General features: G+C 36.7%; 2 protein-coding genes across 2 annotated transcripts in view; both read left to right on the forward strand.

Moving 5' to 3' along the window:
* Nucleotides 1-18,922, forward strand: part of LOC125778955 (gram-negative bacteria-binding protein 2-like) — a gene marked incomplete at its 5' end in the record, with an annotated part of 217,652 nt that overhangs the window by 162,278 nt on the left and 36,452 nt on the right. Inside the window, 4 exons of the mRNA XM_049458863.1 lie at nt 9,266-9,569; nt 11,360-11,547; nt 11,627-11,925; nt 12,014-13,085. Coding sequence (XP_049314820.1) covers nt 9,266-9,569; nt 11,360-11,547; nt 11,627-11,925; nt 12,014-12,262 — 1,040 coding nt within the window. The remainder of the gene's footprint in view (nt 1-9,265; nt 9,570-11,359; nt 11,548-11,626; nt 11,926-12,013; nt 13,086-18,922) is intronic.
* On the forward strand, nt 1,040-8,451 carry LOC105222535 (gram-negative bacteria-binding protein 1). The gene is made up of 5 exons (XM_011199892.4): nt 1,040-1,353; nt 6,273-6,867; nt 6,929-7,098; nt 7,169-7,545; nt 8,178-8,451. Exons 1-5 carry the CDS (start codon nt 1,218-1,220, stop codon nt 8,361-8,363), a joined length of 1,464 nt encoding a protein of 487 aa, XP_011198194.2. The 5' UTR covers nt 1,040-1,217; the 3' UTR covers nt 8,364-8,451.

Consider the following 18,922-nt stretch of genomic DNA (forward strand, 5'->3'; position numbering starts at 1 on the left):
AAAGTGACTTGAACAATTTAAAAATGGTGGTTTCGGCTTGAAAAACGAGTACACGATGAATTATTAGAATGGTAAAACCATTAACGTGGAATGAAACCGACACCAACTCTTAACATTCAAGTAAGCGAATGCTGAAAATGGGCTGGAATTTGCGACTGGACACACGGCAATAATGCATCATGAGAACGCGCAGCCTCATGTTGCAAAACCGATTCATTGCTATTTAGAAAACAGCGGCTGAGAAGTTTTGCCTCATCCGCCTTATAGCCCAGACCTTCGCCCTTCTGATTGTCAATTGTTCCGGTCAATGCAGAACACACTGACTGGAATGCGGTTCACAGCAGAACATGGTGTCAAAATTTAGCTTGATTCATTCCGTTAAGCCGGCGCAGTTCTTTCGGCTTAAAATCCACAAATTGTCAGAATGATAGAAGAGTGCTATAGCCTCAGATGGGCAATACTTTGAGTAATGTTATGGTACATGTTTTTTTCTTTAAATAAATATTCAAATCTTGATCCCATATAAAAATGGTGACGAAAAGTTAGAAGTTTCCTTTTATCGGTGTAATGCCCTACATAGAAACTACCGAATTTCATAAAAAAGTTATTTGTTTTTTCTCTAACACATTATGTGCTTTTTGGTCTACCTGTTAGGAAAGCTGACATTTGACTTATGAACCTTACTAAGCTCGGAAAAATATGCATGGGTACGAGTATGTCGTTGCTTAACACGCGAGACTGATTGATTTTAGTAAGTATTTTTTTACATTTGTAAAGCGTACACACGCGTCATAGGTCAGTAAACTAAACAAAACTGCAGTATTGAAGTCTGTTATTTGTTTATTTAAAATTTTTTACCGTTTCATGCTATCTCCCTTATCAATTACAAAACGCAGCACATAGCTAACTCGGTATTTCCCGAAACCGAAGTGAAAAGAGATATTTTGTGAATAATTCTCACGGAGCTACCGATCGGTAGCTTGAATCTATTAAATTCTCACCGGCTTTACTCAAAACTTGTTGTGGCTAGAATTTCAGCTGTCTTCACCGCTTCCGATTAAGTTCATCTGTGTTGTGAATCGCCTTTTAGTCAGAAAGTATATCTCGCATTCAGTATGAAAACAACCTTTGCTTGAACGTGTACCATAAATTCTGCTGGCAGTTCGTCGTGTTTTATTTAATATTTTTTTTATTGTGTTTCGTGATATTCCAAGGAAATGAAGATGCGCTTATGGCTATGGTGCATATCCTTCGTATTTCTGTGCTGTTGTGGTATTCAAAATGGGTTTGCTTATAAAATACCACCAGTTGAAATGGAGCTGAAAGGAGAAGGATTCATAGTGTCGATACCGCGTGAGTGATATACTATATACATATGTACCTATATTCTATACTATAAATACTATTTAGTTGGTTTTGGTTTTTACATGTATTTTTCCTTAAGCGGGGAAACACTTTAGGTGGTGGTGCTGTTTGTGGCTAACAATAAAGCTTCATAAAGGGTGATTTTTTAAGAGCTTGATAACTTTTAAAAAAAAAAAACGCATAAAATTTGCAAAATCTCATCGGTTCTTTATTTGAAACGTTAGATTGGTTCATGACATTTACTTTTTGAAGATAATTTCATTTAAATGTTGACCGCGGCTGCGTCTTAGGTGGTCCATTCGGAAAGTCCAATTTTGGGCAACTTTTTCGAGCATTTCGGCCGGAATAGCCCGAATTTCTTCGGAAATGTTGTCTTCCAAAGCTGGAATAGTTGCTGGCTTATTTCTGTAGACTTTAGACTTGACGTAGCCCCACAAAAAATAGTCTAAAGGCGTTAAATCGCATGATCTTGGTGGCCAACTTACGGGTCCATTTCTTGAGATGAATTGTTGTCCGAAGTTTTCCCTCAAAATGGCCATAGAATCGCGAGCTGTGTGGCATGTAGCGCCATCTTGTTGAAACCACATGTCAACCAAGTTCAGTTCTTCCATTTTTGGCAACAAAAAGTTTGTTAGCATCGAACGATAGCGATCGCCATTCACCGTAACGTTGCGTCCAACAGCATCTTTGAAAAAATACGGTCCAATGATTCCACCAGCGTACAAACCACACCAAACAGTGCATTTTTCGGGATGCATGGGCAGTTCTTGAACGGCTTCTGGTTGCTCTTCACCCCAAATGCGGCAATTTTGCTTATTTACGTAGCCATTCAACCAGAAATGAGCCTCATCGCTGAACAAAATTTGTCGATAAACACATTTCGAACCGAACACTGATTTTGGTAATAAAATTCAATGATTTGCAAGCGTTGCTCGTTAGTAAGTCTATTCATGATGAAATGTCAAAGCATACTGAGCATCTTTCTCTTTGACACCATGTCTGAAATCCCACGTGATCTGTCAAATACTAACGCATGAAAATCCTAACCTCAAAAAAATCACCCGTTATAAACATGAAAAGCAAAAAATAATTAGTAATTGTTGGTATGCATACATACATATGTACATACAATGTACATATATATATTATTTATATGTTTAAATAAGGTATCTAAAAATATGTACATACATATATATATGTATATATATGTATATTATATATGTTTGTAAATATGCTGTGTGGTATACATTATTATTAATTCGCGTGTTCACCAACGTTCAATCACTGTCATTTCTTCCGAAATCAAATTGCTAGTGATAACCTTTTCCATATATGAACTTGAGTCTACATATGTGCACATGTGAAACTCTTGGTAACACAGATATTGCTTATTATTGCGAATTTATTTTATGTTTATTGTTGGAATGCTGGATTCCGCAATGTGTACGCAGTTTCAACAAAATATTCAAATAAAATCATACATTTTTGCCGCAATTTTTTAAATAGCTTAAGTCGGTTTAAGCCAAAATCCTGTGTCACAGTTGATCTCCAATGTTTTTGCGCTTAATTATCTGAAATCTGAAAGCCAAAAAAAAAAATTATTGCTACAGATGAGTACATGTAATTATCGAAGGGCTAGTCAAAATTTTAATTCAGGACAAAATGACGGCTTTACCAAAAAAAAATATTTTTTTTTTTCAAGAAAGCCTACACTCAATCTTTCAAACTTCAGAGTGGCTTAAAAATTATTGTCAAAATCGAATTCGTTAATTACCTGACAAATATACATATCTAAGTTGGTCGTGTGAAAACTTCAAGCCAATTGGTCTAGCCGTTACGGAGTAATTTAACTCACCGATTCTGAAAACAGGGTTTCGAGAAAATGCGTTTAAAGTATTGGAGACCGATTACACTAAGTTAAGAACTTCTCATAGAATATTCTTAAATATACTCGTACATATTATTGTACATTTGTTATATACATATATTGCGACAAAAAAGTACCCAGTTGTGAATAAAACGCAGAATATTTAATTATTCATCGATATTTATTTTGCCGCCTTCAAAGTAATCCCCACCAGATATAATACACCTATGCCAACGATTTTCCAGTCCTCGAAACAGTTTTCATAAGCCCATTGTGTTTTTGTCTTTAAATTCGGTCACAATGGTACACTTTTTAGAAAAAAAATCAGCTTTATCGGGACTAGTCGAGCAAAAGCGTATTTCATAACCAAAATATCCACCAAAATCATTCGAACGAACCCGCGAGAGATGTCAACCTCTTACCATCTCTCTGTCACTTGCCTGACGATTTTCTAGCACTATATCCTTTACTCTTTTAATATTTTCATCAGTTGAAGAGGCCGATAGTCGTCCAGAACGAAGCATTTCTTCAACGATCTCTCGATCGTCAGTGAAGGTTTTGTACCACTTGTAGGCTTGGGGTTTTGAGCCACCGTAAGCTTTTTCCAACATTCGCAACGATTCCGCACACGACTAATTCTTTGTTCAATATATTTATCCATTGTAAAACCAGCAACGTACTACTGAGGTGTACCGGCTTAAGCAGCTGCTGTAAACAAACTGGTTGACCGATAATGACAGTCCTGCCAACTTCGCAAAACATATTTTTTTGAAATATCATTTACCCGGGGAATTACAATTTCCGGGTGCTTTTTTCCGGACTTTTTGACTTTTTGAATTTCACAAGTGAATACGAGGGTTGCTATATATATTTCTGGCCTAATAATGTAAATAGGCATATTTATGAACGAAAATGTTTTTTTTTTTCGTTGGATTTGGCTCGTCTTTGAAGACCCACACGGTCGATTGCTGTTTTGTTTCGGGCTCATACGCATAGATCCATGATTCGTCACCTGTGACGATCTTATAAACGTCTTTTGAAGCACCGCGATCGTACTTTTTCAGCATTTCTTTACACCAATCCACACGAGCCTTTTTTTGAGCGATTGTCAAATTGTGCGGGATCCAACGAGAACAAACCTTTTTTACGGCCAGGTGTTCATGCAATATCGAATGTATGTTGGTGGGTGAAATGCATAGGCCTCTATCTGAAGGTATGTTACATGACGGTCTTGCATTATCAGTTCACGTACAGCATCGATGTTTTCTGGCACAGCGGCTGTTTTTGGACGACCTTCACGGAATTCGTCTTTGAGCGAGCGTCGGCCACGATTGAATTCGTTGTACCAGTTTTTCACAGTGCTATAGGATGGTGCCATACACAGATTTTAGTTCATCGACGCACTCTTGTCGTGATAATCCACGTCGAAAGTTGTGGAAAATGATCGCACGAAAATGTTCACGGATTAATTCCATTTTTTGGCCGAGACGAATTTTTTAATTCCCTGTAAGTAAAACAATTCACGATTAAATGACAAAACGTTCTGAGTGATGTTATGCTAAAAAATGTCAAACTTTCCAATGGAAATGTCAGATTGCACCTGGCAACACTTAGTGTTGCCTAGACCAGAAATATATATAGCAGCTTACGTATAACCACGTAAAGCGCGCGAACTTGATCTCACAAACGGATGTTAAAATTAAATTTTCAAGGATATATTATTCTATCAAATAATGAGCACAGTATAAACCGTCCGTTCGCATCGAATTTGCCTGTTTGTTATGGAATGTGCAGCATATAATTGTTATCAGCTCTATATGGCTATCGTTAAGAGCTCGTAAAGAGTAACAAATCAGCTTTAAAGTTCAACGCATCGAAATTCAACATAAATTCACAAGCTTCATTAACATTATCTTATTAATATTTGAAAAAGTATTTGCTTCACTGGTTTGATTGTGTAAAATGTATAAAAATATTATTTTTGGTGATCTTAAGATGCTTATTATTTTTAAGACACCAACACCTATGATTATTTTCTTGTCTAGCTCACAATAAATCTGCCCGGATTTTGTGAGGCTAATGGAGATACCAGTCTTTAAGATAGCGGGGCATTCCGCATTTATTAATCTTGACCTGGTAGCCTTGATTCTATAATATACGTACCGTACTTTCAACTACTATGTACATATGTACATATATATTGTTAGTATTGTGAACTATATTGACTTCAAAATCAGCTATTTCAGTACGAATTTTAGTACGTATTTTTCTATGTTTAAGATTCAATTCGGTATCAGAAAACATTAAACGCATCTAAGTTAAGATTTTCAGTTCTCACCATACAGTTTTGCATGGGTAGCTATGGTATGTCTCCACATTGTTCTTCGGTATTTAATACAATTAAGTAGCTTTATTCAAATGCTATATTTATTAAGTTAACGCGAATGGTAATTTAAAAGGATTAATTATGCATTCAATATGTAAACTGTTACTAAACTATTTTATCCTAACACAAGTAAAAATATTAACTTCGGTTGCACCAAAGCTAGAATACCCTGCACAAATAAAAAGGCTTTCAGTACAAGACCTTGATTTGCCTTGATCGTCTGATATCGACGGTTCCATCTAATAAGCAAATTCTTGGGGAGAAAGGGACATGTGCAAAGTTTCAGATCGATATCTCAAAAACTAAGAGCCTAGTTCGCGTATATACAGAAAGACCGCGCGTTGGCGAACCGGGATGGCAAACTTAATACAAAATTCATTACAAAATTAATGCCCAAGAAATCTAAAGACCTATTTCAGCATTGGTGGTAAATCCCGATCGTTAACTTCACCTAATAAAATACTCCACCATGTTTCATACTGAATCCCACTACTTTGCTAACTTCTCTCAACTATTTACAAGTAACCCACGTTAACACACACTAAATTATATGTACATACTTGGTTATGGGGACTGAATTGTACTACTAATATCTTGCAACAGTATTTGGAGAAGATGCAAACTCACAATATTGAAATACTATTATTAAAACAGATGAGGCGGGCATCGAAAATGTGGCATTCAATGTAAATCGTAATCGGCCATTCAAAGCTTTCGAGCAAGGCGAGTTTTCCGGTCGCGTTAGTACGGAAACCAATAATCGATGGATCGTTGAGATCAAACGTCGTCTACGCGAAGACGATACCATTTATATATGGACTGACGTACAGTTTAATAAGAACCGTTTTCGTAGTATGTCCTCGCCGATCATGGTAAGTGAGGTGCCGTCAGGAGTCATAGCTATAAACGAAATAGTTCATGATAAAAAACCGGTAGTAATAACAACCGAAACTCCGCCGGCCATAGATCCACGAAATGACATTTGTGAGCCAACATTGACGATAATACGTAATCGTAACGCATGTCGTGGTGAACTTATATTTGAGGAAAATTTTAACGGCAACGAATTAAATGCAACACGCTGGCGTTACGAAGTGCGTATGCCGCTCGATATTGCCGATGCCGAATTCGTTTTATACGATACGAATGCAGAAGTTACAAATGGCATGCTAAAGATAGAACCGCGCATTTGGGGTAATGATAACCCGGATGCTGACATACGTAGGGGAAATTTAAATTTAGGTGTAAGGTGAGTGTGACCACCACAAATGTATATTTTTATTAGCTATAATCATATCAATTTTCTGCAGATGTACCGCCTATCAGAATTCTGATATCGAATGTAGGCGCCAAGCCTTCGGACGTGTCGTGCTACCACCCATACTCACCGCCCGTATCAACACCAAACACGCGTTCAGCTTCAAATACGGACGCGTCGAAGTGCGAGCCAAGTTGCCACAAGGCGACTGGCTATTCCCGCGTAGGTTTCTGACAGTGAAAACTGATTGTGCATTAAACTATATTTTTATTAAACTTTCTTTTTCATTAAGTTCTGCTGTTGGAACCGCTCGCCAATTTGTATGGCCAACAAGCATATGCCTCAGGTCAAATGCGTATAGCATTCATACGCAGCAATCTGAATCTACAAACTAGTGGTGGCATTGAAATGGGCGGTCGTGTACTCTATGGCGGTGCCGTACTACGCCCCGAAGCTAGTTATCGCAATACATTCATGGTGAATACTACCCGTGATGCTCATTTTGGTGAAACATTTCATATTTATTCGCTAACATGGGACGATCAACGTTTAAGCTTTGAAGTGGATGGACAAAAATATGGTAGTATAGATGGCGGATTCGCTCAACACGAAATGGGTCATAATTATGCATGGACTAATGGAAATCATATGGCACCATTGGATCAAGAGGTTTGTTTTTTATTGTTTTATTACTAAGCGTTTAAGTAAAGTAAAGCCACCAGTTGCGGGCAGCAGTGGAGAGTGGATACGTATCGCATTATATGAAGTGCTTTCAAAATGCGCTCTCTTTGTGTTAATATTTATATTAACATGTTCCTTTTTTATAGGTCACGGCGGAGTTAACATTTAGCTCATTCAGCAAATTTATTTTTTCAATCCCGAGACGGATTTCCTGAAGCAAATAACTAAGCTTCGATGGTACTTTTCTGGCAGTTAGTCCGCGTGTCACTTGCCTTTTATTACATTTTTGATCTTATACATGATGTGATATGTGATGTCCGTTAGTATGTTTTCGCAGCAAATTTTTAAAAGCTATCGTTCTATCTCAGACGCGATCGTATAGTTATTACGTTCTCAATTTTCTTTACTATAACAACCGCTTTTTTAATGAGGCTTTATATAAAAGGCAAATTTGATGCTGGTATATTTTAACAGACCTTACGAACTACGGAGTACTCAATATCAGTGTACTGCCAAAACTACTTATTATTCCGCTCCACAAATACTAAAACCTTTCTTATATGTACATATATTTATAGTTAATTGTTTTTTTCGTCTTCTAATTCGTTTCTCTATTGAAGTTCTTCATTACACTTGGTGTCGCTGCTGGTGGACATGGTGATTTTTCGGATGATTGCTTATCAAAGCCCTGGGCAAATACGTCGCCCAAAGCAGCACTGAATTTTTGGCGCGATCGAGGCAATTGGAAATCAACTTGGACCAACCCATCACTGATGGTTGATTATGTGCGTGTCTATGCTATATAAATACATAACAAAAATTCTTCACACTATGTACATACATATCCGGCATTTATTGAAATAAATTTGTTACAATTTTTTATTAATTCATAAACTTTTTTTTATTAAAATACGCATGAACAACTGCTCATAAATACATTTCAAGTATTAGCACCAAAAAATAATTTGAGTCATCCAAGAAAATTACCCTAACATATTCATATTTACCAAGCAGGAGATCGCGTTGAAGAGAACATAAGCAAAGTCTGCGTTATTTATTTAGATCGACGTATTACCGTAGAGAGTTCTCTCTGTTTTTTTACTTCGTTAGTCGGAAATCATCATTTGGAACTATAATGTTGATTCGTATCTTAATATTTCCTAATGACTAAAAGAACCTAAAGTGTCAATATTATCGATACGGATACCCAAGCTGTTGCAAGTTGATAGATCAAAATGAATAAACATGACCAATTCACGTTACGTCTCTCAAAATCATACAAAAATTAAGGGCCAATAACGGCGTTCTTCTTTCGCCTCAAACAAGCTGTTTATGGCAAAATGCCAGCGTCTATCGTTGAAACTTTTACGCATATTATACTCTAATGTTTTTCTGTAATTGAAACTAAACTAATTTCCTATTTCAATTTAAACAGATGATGATGGAATCACTATGGCAATATATAACATTGAGATTAATGAACAACGCCCATTTTTATTGGATTTGATAACTAAACCAATGAACAATCGTTGGGCAACTAAACAAGTCGCTCGTAAACTGCAAGATAAGACTAAAGTGAAAATAAATGTACTAATAATGCATAAGGAGGGTATATATTCACGAACCGATAGTGTAGAGCTCCTGGGCGGAAGTATCATTCATGAAACTATTAAGGAAGCCGACAAACCGATCGATCCATGTACCGCAGCTAAACCACAGCTCAATTCCGATGGTGTTATTAAAAATAGCGAAACTAAAGTTTTTATAAACCAAAAACTTTCTGAAAGAAATTTCAAACCAAACGACTTGATTTTTGAAGAGCATTTCATATCACCAGAACTATCCAATTGGACTCGTGGAAATTATCTTCACTCAAATGCAATAGGTGATCGATCTGAGGACTTTACAGCTGTAATGGATGACAATTCGTTTATGACTGTAAGGAGTGAAACTTTGCTAATAACACCGATAATATCGAAGACGAAAAATAAAGCAACCATTAAACTCAACAAGTAAGAACCTTTTAAGCGATTATACTGAAAATCGCTTAAAATTGTGTGGATTTCAGTTCCATATCTTTCAGCGTGCTCTTACTTATTGTAATAAATGTAAAATAGGGTAATAGATATTTTTCAGCTCTTTCCATAGAACTTAAGTTCAGGTTAGGTCAATATTCAGCCATCAAAAATCCCTAATTTTGACTAATTATTCTAGGGAAAACCATTTTAAAAGATCATTTGGGTCTAAGAAAATTGGAAGCAGGATTGGTTCCAAAATCACTTAAGGGGGTATTCTAGTCTAGAAATCAAATTTTGGTCAGTTTTTGAATTTTATTTAAAAAAAAAAAACAAATAATATTTTTACTATCAGAAAAAAACTTTTACAAAAAAATATACATATTATTAAAAATTAAAATAATTATAGGGGGAGAGACAGTTGTAAAAAAAATGGCGCATCCTGATGACATTGATCCTGGCTCTCCTGGTGGTCTTATAAAAAAATCAAAAGAAATTCTTAATCAGTAAGGATGCTATAGGATATAGTCCCTACCTCAGGGAACACGAAAAAAACATTTTGAAAAATGGCGAATGCCTGAAAATAAAAATCATTTTTTACACTTTTTTTTGAAATTCGTGAATTTTTTTTAAATATTAAAAATAAAAATTTTTACACGATGCTGGTAGGAACCATAAAGAATTATATAAAAAAGGTTCACACAAAATTTCAAGTAAATCGGTTGTATAGAACTTGAGATAATGCCGGAAGCGTGTGGAAAAAAGTAGTTTCGAGAAAAACGCGAGAAAAAGTGAGTCAAAGCCGAACCGGGCTAGGTACTGCGTCACTAAAGTAACTGTAGCTCTTAAAATAATTTTAATTTTTAAAAATCCTTTGGAGGATATATTCTTAAGGGTCTAAACGTTAAGTATATAAAAAAAAAATCGAAATTTTCAAAATTCTAGAGTAGAATACTCCCTAAATTTTTTTCAAAAAACAGTGTCGCGTTAACATTTGTGAACAAATGCTTTCCGACCACCAGGATGTCATGAAACGTATTATTACTGTCGATGAGTCTTGGATTATTGCTTACGACCCGAAAACAGGCGATAAATCGACCAAGTATTGTGGCAAATGTGAGATGCAGCTAAAAAAACCACGTCAAAGCGGGTCAAACATAAAAATAGATACTTTTTCAGCTCTTTCCATAGAACTTAAGTTCAGGTTAGGCCAGTATTCAGCCATCATGAAGTTTGATTAGAAATACGAAAAGACTTTTTCGACTATCCATATATATATTTTATACAACCTCCAACGATTCCTTATAGGTTCGCGCTACTAAAAAGCGGATTTTTAGTCTGCATAGACCTTACTAAGTGGATACGTGTAATAGTCTTCGAGTACGATCGACTTCTGATTGAAAAAATACTTAAAAATTACACAGGATTTTTAACAATGTTTTGTGTCATGTTTTAGAACCTTAAAGGGTACATTAGGCAAAAAACAAATATATATTTCTTAAAAAACTTGAACTGGCCTCGGCCAGGATTAGAGAAATTACTATACTTGTACTTTCTTGATGATAGTAAAACTGTTACCGTAAAGAGAAGAAACTGAAAAAACTTTCGTTTCGTGCTACGCTTCATAAAAAAATAAAATTCAAACATAAAATAAGGCAAATTGTAGTATCTACATTTTTATAGAAAATATTTCTATTCGTTTAAGTCTTTAAAGAAACAAAAACAATTGAATTGTCAAATAGCACCATTCCTATATTAAAAGTTTTCATCTTTGTCTGTCTTTATAGTTGTAAACAGCCTGTTTGCTATGAAAACAATACTTTTACTTGCGAATATGCATATGATAAAAACAGGAATTATGTATATCCCCCACCAGTAAACACGGCGAGAATCGACACAAATGGTAAATTCAGTTTTACATATGGACGTATTGAAATATATGCAACACTGCCCTACGGTGATTGGCTATTCCCCTGTAAGTGGAAAAATAGTTCTAATATTTGAAATATGAATTATGCGCTTCTTAATACATACATACATACATATGTACATAGATATGATGCTTGTGCCCGACAAACTCAGTTGTAAGACGCGAAAACAACTCCGAATAGCTTTTGCCACATCAGTAGATATTGAAAATAACCGAATACGTGGTGGCCCAGTAATATTAAATGCTCGACCTAATGCAGATAAATTTTTTTTCGTTCGTACAAATCATATGGCAACCGGAATGGATTTCAACGCAAATGGCTATCACAACTTTACACTAGTATGGACTCCAACCGAAATCCATATGTACGTCGACAATACGAAGTACGGTTGTTACATTAATAACGGTGAATATGCGGAACCTGTAAGTGTTTGCAAACATTATATATAGTATATACATAGTATGTACGTATCTATTATATTATTGATCTATTTTCTCTATTTATTTCTAGTATCATATCGTTTTGGGCGTTGGAGCTGGGGGACACCTTGAATTCGAGGAGTCGAAAACGAAGCCATGGCAAAATACACTAGATAACGCATTCGCTGTTTTTCATCGAAGTTTTACAGGCTGTTGCGAAAAGTCGACAGTTCATACACAATGTACTGACCATAAATTAAATAAACAAAGAATATGCAGCAGGGAGTGGGGTTCGCTGGCTGTCATGGCTGTGAAATACGTGAGAGTGTACGCTGTGTAACGTTTATATACATACTTGTATGTACAGTCCCTGGCCAAATTATTAGACGCATCACTGATTTTTCGTAGTTACCTATTTTAATAACCTTTTTAGTGTAAAATAATGAGACAAACCTTAATTTTTATAGCCAAACCTTTTTGACTAATAGTATTCTTTACTTATTTTCAAAAAAAGACGTAACAATAATAAACAATAGTAGGTAGGTAGGGTTATGACAGCGAGAAGTCGCATTCATGTTTGAACATGATCCGGTTGCGTGCGTGATACTAACACTGTGGATGTGTTTCAGTATCGTTTTTGTATTTGCAACGTGACTTTTGACTTCTCGGGTGTTTATTGTGTTTAGAAAAGTTATTAACGTGATTTTTTTTTTTTCGTTTTCTTATCTTTTAAGATGGGTAAAGTGGGGGACCTTTCACCACGCAAAAAAGCCGAAGTCAAGGCTCTCATTAATACAAAACTGTTTTCAAACCGTGAAATTTCACGAAGATTGAAGCTGTCTGAAGCTAGTGTGCGACGTATTAAGAAAAAAGTTGAATCATGTGAAGATTTGAGTCCGAAAAGAGATAACTGATAACTGAGATTTGCATAAAAATCAATAGTGCGTCTAATAATTTGGCCAGGGACTGTATATACCTAGATTTTTATAAATTTTGTGTAAATGCATTACCACGCAATTGCTACAATTATTAACTTTTTTTGTAAAACTTATACAAATAATACAATTTATTTGCACAAGATGTGTTCAATGCGCCAAGGCTTAGGAAGTAGTGAATCCAACAATAACTCATATCACATAACATACGATGACTTAATTAAATAGGTAAGCAAAATGTTTACTGTGGGCAAAAAATAGTAAGACTTTTTAATTTAAATTTTGCGCGAAAACCGATTCGTCGACATATTTTTTGCTAGGTTGGTATGACTGTTAACATTGACAGAATGTTGGAAAAGGCCTTCAGAGATAATTGTTTTTGTGTGAAAGTGTTGTTGATTGGTACAAATTGTTCAAAGAGAGTCGAGAATGCGTTGCCGACGAACCACGTCCAGGACTTGTTGATGGCAAGGTTTCTACAAAAACACCCCAGCAGAAACTGCTTGGAAAAGAGTTCGTTGTGCTCCTTAACTGGCAGCATACCGGCCTCATTGTGGAGATGTTCCTTCCGAAACATCAAGAGGCATACCGTTGCAGACCGGAATGCAGTGTCTGAACCTTCCTCATCTACGTTTCACTGCATCCAGGCGACCATATTGGTGTAGCGTAGTTGAGGACCGGCCGACGGATTGCCTTGTATGTTGCCATCAACGTCCCTTTGTCATTTCCCCGTGTGATGGCGGCTAGCGTCTTGAGGATTTTGTTCCGGCACTGTACTTTGGCAATAATGGCGGTCGTATAAGAAGTGAAAGAGCAAAGTCTGACTAGTGCCACGCCTAAAATCTTAAGGTTATTGACAGTAGGAATTTTAACGCCGTCGACTACAATATAAAGATCTGATATTTATGAATATGTTCGCTGTGGATTTAATGGGGAGAAGAGTGTTAGGCTCCTTGCAGCGAAAGTGCGAGAAAGGTCGGAGAGATAGCCGTTTACTTTTGAGCATATGTCATCGATTCTATTGACATATCGATGACATACATAGCATGTTTATTCCATCAGGGCCAATAGATTAAGAGGATTTTGATGACACTCTGAATCTTCTCTTTGGTATTAAGTGGTCTTTTGGCATTTTGCTCAGCCGTGGAGTAACGCATCGTTTCCTTTGTCTACCGAAGGGTGTATAGTAATTGTCGGCTAAAATATCTCGCGCACTTCTTCGGGTTCGAAGAGTCATAGTCAATGAATTGAGTTCGGGTTAAGCAAAGCCTTCACAGTAGTCCAAAACTTACTCACGCCGGTGAAAAGGTTCCACGACTTAAGATGCTCTATCCATTTTGTCCGCTTATGTTGATTTACCATTTACCGAATGTCCAAATGGCGAAAGGTGTCGCGCTCATTCGCTAAAACAGCTACTTCGACTGGAAAAATGCGGCGGAGTTCCGCGATTCCAACAGGTATGAAGTGAGCGGTAGCAACTGCGATCACCATGCGGAATTGCCATTCGTCGACGGTTACGACTATAGGTATGAGTAGTGCGGTGAAGGTGCTCTCGGTAAATTCTGTAAAGCTGACCCAGTTAGCTTTGTTAAAGTTAACGAGAGTACGATTGTCCACAGAAAAAAAGTCGGGAGGTATCACAATCGAGATCATTATGGGCAGATGGTCTGATGCGAGAGTTATCATAGGCCAGGTTATGCTATTTATCAGACCGCCACCAGCGGTGGTAATATCAGGTGAGCTATTACAGGTGCCCATAATTTTCTTCATCCCCCTACGATCATTTGACGGTTGTCGCACTGTGGTGTTGGTTGGCTATGTCATTGTAGGGTGTTGCGTGGTCAAACTCTTGGAGCATGGGACAACGAACGACATATTCGACTCACATGCGGTGCGCAGGCTGGAACACGTCGGAAATGTCGGTTTGACACACAGAACAGATAGTGCGAGGAACCAGGAGTTGATAAGTAGTAACGCACAAGGATTGGAGCAGGATGAAGGTTGGGGAGTTCCTATAGACCGTGAACTGCGCGAACTGCTTGAACGACCGTAGAGCCCGTAAAGAGTGTCTTAAGGTCAGAGCATGTCTTAAGATGATTACACCTGTCCAAAAAAATTTATCTGGGCCCGGGTTGGACTCAATGTCAGCACGAGTCAGGCGAATACAGAGCAACACTGCTGCAAGCAGTTGCTCCAATAATGACAAACTTAATCTAAAACTCACAAATCCAAACGAGGTTCAATCCCCGAAACAGCCCGAATAAAAAAATGTTCCCTTTTATATAGTTTAAGTTTAAAAATATACTGTTATGAGTAAAACACGCTCTATAATTTTCATTGAGATAACTCTCATATTGGCCGATGTCACCCGGAAGTTCGGAAATATTTATATATAAGAGATCAGGAAAGTGTTGACCCAATTTAACCCATTTTTGATATACAGAGTTACTATTGTCAGGAAAGGATTATAACTTAGTTTCAATTGTATATCCCATACATTGACCGATATTTTCGGTCAAAAGTCAATTATAGATACTGGAGTCCACATATTCGTTACCTAAGGGCTTGATCAGTTTATGTTGTATTTAGGCAACTTTTTGCTATAAAATGGCATTTGTGTACTGGAAAGTGAAAGAATCAAATGGAGTTTAAAATGGTGCTATATATAGGAAGTAAGCGTGATTATAGTCCTATTTTTCTCATAGAAGTAGAATAGAATGCCACGTACTAAATTTAGTCGTAATCGGTCGTTCGGGCCCCGAGATATGTGATTTCACCAAAAAGTGGGCGGTGCCATGCACATCATCTCTAATTTTCACGCTGGATCCGATAAAGCTCGCTCATACCATCTCGGAAGTAAAATTTAAAGTCTCTGACGTTTTAAGTAGTTTTGAACAGATTTTAATAAACATATATACTGTCCTTCTTAGTTACTAGAATATTTGTGTTAGGCATGTTTGTTTATTATAGCTTTAGTGGTTTAGGAGATATTTCCAATCAACTTATAAGAGAGTTGCCCCACGCCCACCTTTAAAAAAAAAATCCCACAAGTGTCCATTGCTACTGCGATCCCCTGTGCTAAATTAGAGTTCCCGGAATAAGAGAGTTGCCCCACGCCCACCTTTAAAAAAAAATTCCCACAAGTGCCCATTGCTACTGCGATCCCCTGTGCTAAATTAGAGTTCCCGGATTTCAACATTTGTACTCAGATCTAAAACGAATGCTCACTGAAGAAAAAATTGAGACAATGAAGAGGTATTCATCGAGACTGACGCCTATTTTAAAACAAGGGACAAATACTTTTACTAAAGTGGTATCGAAAAGTTATAAAATTGAAATAGTTAGTGAATTACTTTTCATATGATTGTTTTCACGATATCTGTTTGTCCGTATATCCGGTTCAAAGCATAGATCTCACTAATCGAGCCAGAAACGCTCAAATTCTAATAACGTAAGAATGATGTAGGGATCACCTCTCGTCACTTGACATTACACTAAAACTTATATGTATGCACATGTACATACATGTATTTACTTAGTACTTTCGATATACATAAAATAACTCCCTTTCACAGATAATAATAATAATTGGTTAACTTTTGGGCTTCAATACAATACCATACATACTCAAAATAGACAGAGAGACTTAGTTCCCTATTATTATTATTTATTTCCGGCTTTTAACAGTGAATAAATTGCTAGGGGGTCTAGAAAAGAAGACGGTATATGTTGTGGCCTATACTGACGATGTGGTGCTTTCGGTTAGAGGTAAATTCCCGAATACGCTCGCTAACCTTAATCAAACAATTATTTATCGTTGAGCCGTATCGGGCGGACCAAACTTAAATGCTAGCAAAACAAAGTTTGAAAACTAACTTAGACTTAGAAAGTAGCTACAGCACTTTAAACCTGCAAAAGTATGGTGGAGCCCATGGTGGAGTTATTAGACCAATTATGACATACGGTATATTGGTATGGTGGCCAATAATGGAAAATAAATAGGCTGTAAGGCCTACGGAAGGCACACAAAGAGCTAGTGTATGCATCAGTGGAGCTCTTAGAACAACGCCAAGTCAGGCACTAAATGTTATTTTACATTGACTGGTAATTCATTTACTGGAATTCAGAAATACTTACTAAGTTCCCGATTCTAACCGCCACCACGAATTTTGGAAATCCTATAGAATAGAATTTAAATTCGGTCCGCAATATTGCCTTCTTTTCCAGAGAAGACTGGGGAAGAGCGAGGTGGGTTGGGATGCAGGGATAAACATCTATACGGATGGATCCAAACTAAATGATCGAGTGGATCCCCAGTGTCCGAAATTATTGAAGAATTTGAACAAAATATAAAGAATATTGTAGAAAACAATTTCCAAAAAAAAATTAAAAAATATTAAAATTTGTAGTTTATACTCATGCAGAATTATTTTATTTCTGGTTTTTGGCTTAATCCTTTCTTCTCAAACAAATTCCCATCCTCAGCCATCATTAAATCAAATCGCTGCATGCAGTGAAAGCAGGAAACAAATAAACGAAATTAAGAAATGAACTTCAGTGTAAACAATAATTTTCGAAAAATAACGGCAATATCGGTTCGAGTTGCATCATTATATATTCGTATATATGTATCACGATTCAAGGTAATTACCATATAAATCTCTTTCTGTGCATTGCATACTCTATCACAATGTTGCTTCATTGTACGAGATAAACGAACAAATCGATAGTTTTTATCCAATTCAATTGAAATTTATCTTATTAAAACAGCATCGCAAAAACACAACTGGGCGTAATTTAGAGCACGACCATGTGCGGTAACCATGGGTCCTGCTCTGTGATAAAATGTGTCGTGAACTTTGGAATGAATTCCTCTTAAAACTATATCAGAAATATTAGTTTCCGAACTGATCAAAGCATATGCCGAAATGTAGCTTCGGATATTGTCAAAATAATTCTTGGACTTTTTCTTTATATTTCTATCACGGTCTCACATACCGTCAAATAAATAAAAACAATTAAAACAAGTAAGCAAGGGCTAAGTTTGGGTGGGAAGTAATTTAAGGTGTAAAACCAATCATATAGAGTGAAGTCAGCCGCATGTTCGAAAATCCTGATATTAGTTATATAGGGGTTAGGCCAAGTTTTTAGAGGTAACTCACATTTTGGCTGATATATGCGGTGCAAAGTCACCTAGAAGTACGAAAATCTTTATATTATTGGGTTGTCAAAAAAGTCTTGCGGTATTTTCGCTAGTTGGCGCTGAAAGCGCGTAGTTCTAGTTTTATTTGTCGCATCGGGTCATGCTATACCTTTTTGTAAAGCTCATTTCACGCGCTAACACGTGTTTGATTGATTGTCGTTTCTTTTAGGTCGTTCGTGAGTTATAGCGTCGCAAACATGGAGCAAAATAAAGAGAAAATACGGAATATTTTACAGTACTACTACGATAAAGGCAAAAATGCATCTCAAGCCGCCAATCCGCCAATAAAATTTGTGAAGTTTATGGACCCGATACAGTTTCCATTTCCACCGCGCAACGATGGTTTCAACGTTTTCGTTCTGGTATAGAGGTGGTCGAAGATGCGACACGCTCCGGAAGGCCTTTCGTCGAAAATTGCGATAAAATCGCTGAATTGGTCGAAAGAGACCGGCATAGTAGCAGCCGTAGCATCGGTCAAGAGCTGGGCATGAGTCATCAAAAATTCATTTCAATTTCAATAAAAATAATAATTCAATAAAAATACCGCAAGACATTTTTGAGAACCCAATATATGTATGTAGGTCAGTGTAAAAGCTATATATGGTCTATGTATGTGTATACAAAATTGCTTAGACTCCGATTCTCTGGTTGACGTTTTACATCGTAAGGTATTTCTCTTTTTGTAATTCAATATGGAATGTAATTCAAAATAAATGCCCTCTTTAATTCGTGAAATCAGAAGGTATTGCTTGTGATGGGTTCATTTTTAATGTTAGGCATTTAGGAACGGGGTATTGAGTCCTTCAACACTTTGTGGTTACCAAAAATATATTCTTGCACTTCATCATCGAAAAGTTTCAAT

The sequence above is a fragment of the Bactrocera dorsalis genome, chromosome 5 (genome assembly GCF_023373825.1).
Source record: "Bactrocera dorsalis isolate Fly_Bdor chromosome 5, ASM2337382v1, whole genome shotgun sequence".
Lineage (NCBI taxonomy): Eukaryota > Metazoa > Arthropoda > Insecta > Diptera > Tephritidae > Bactrocera > Bactrocera dorsalis.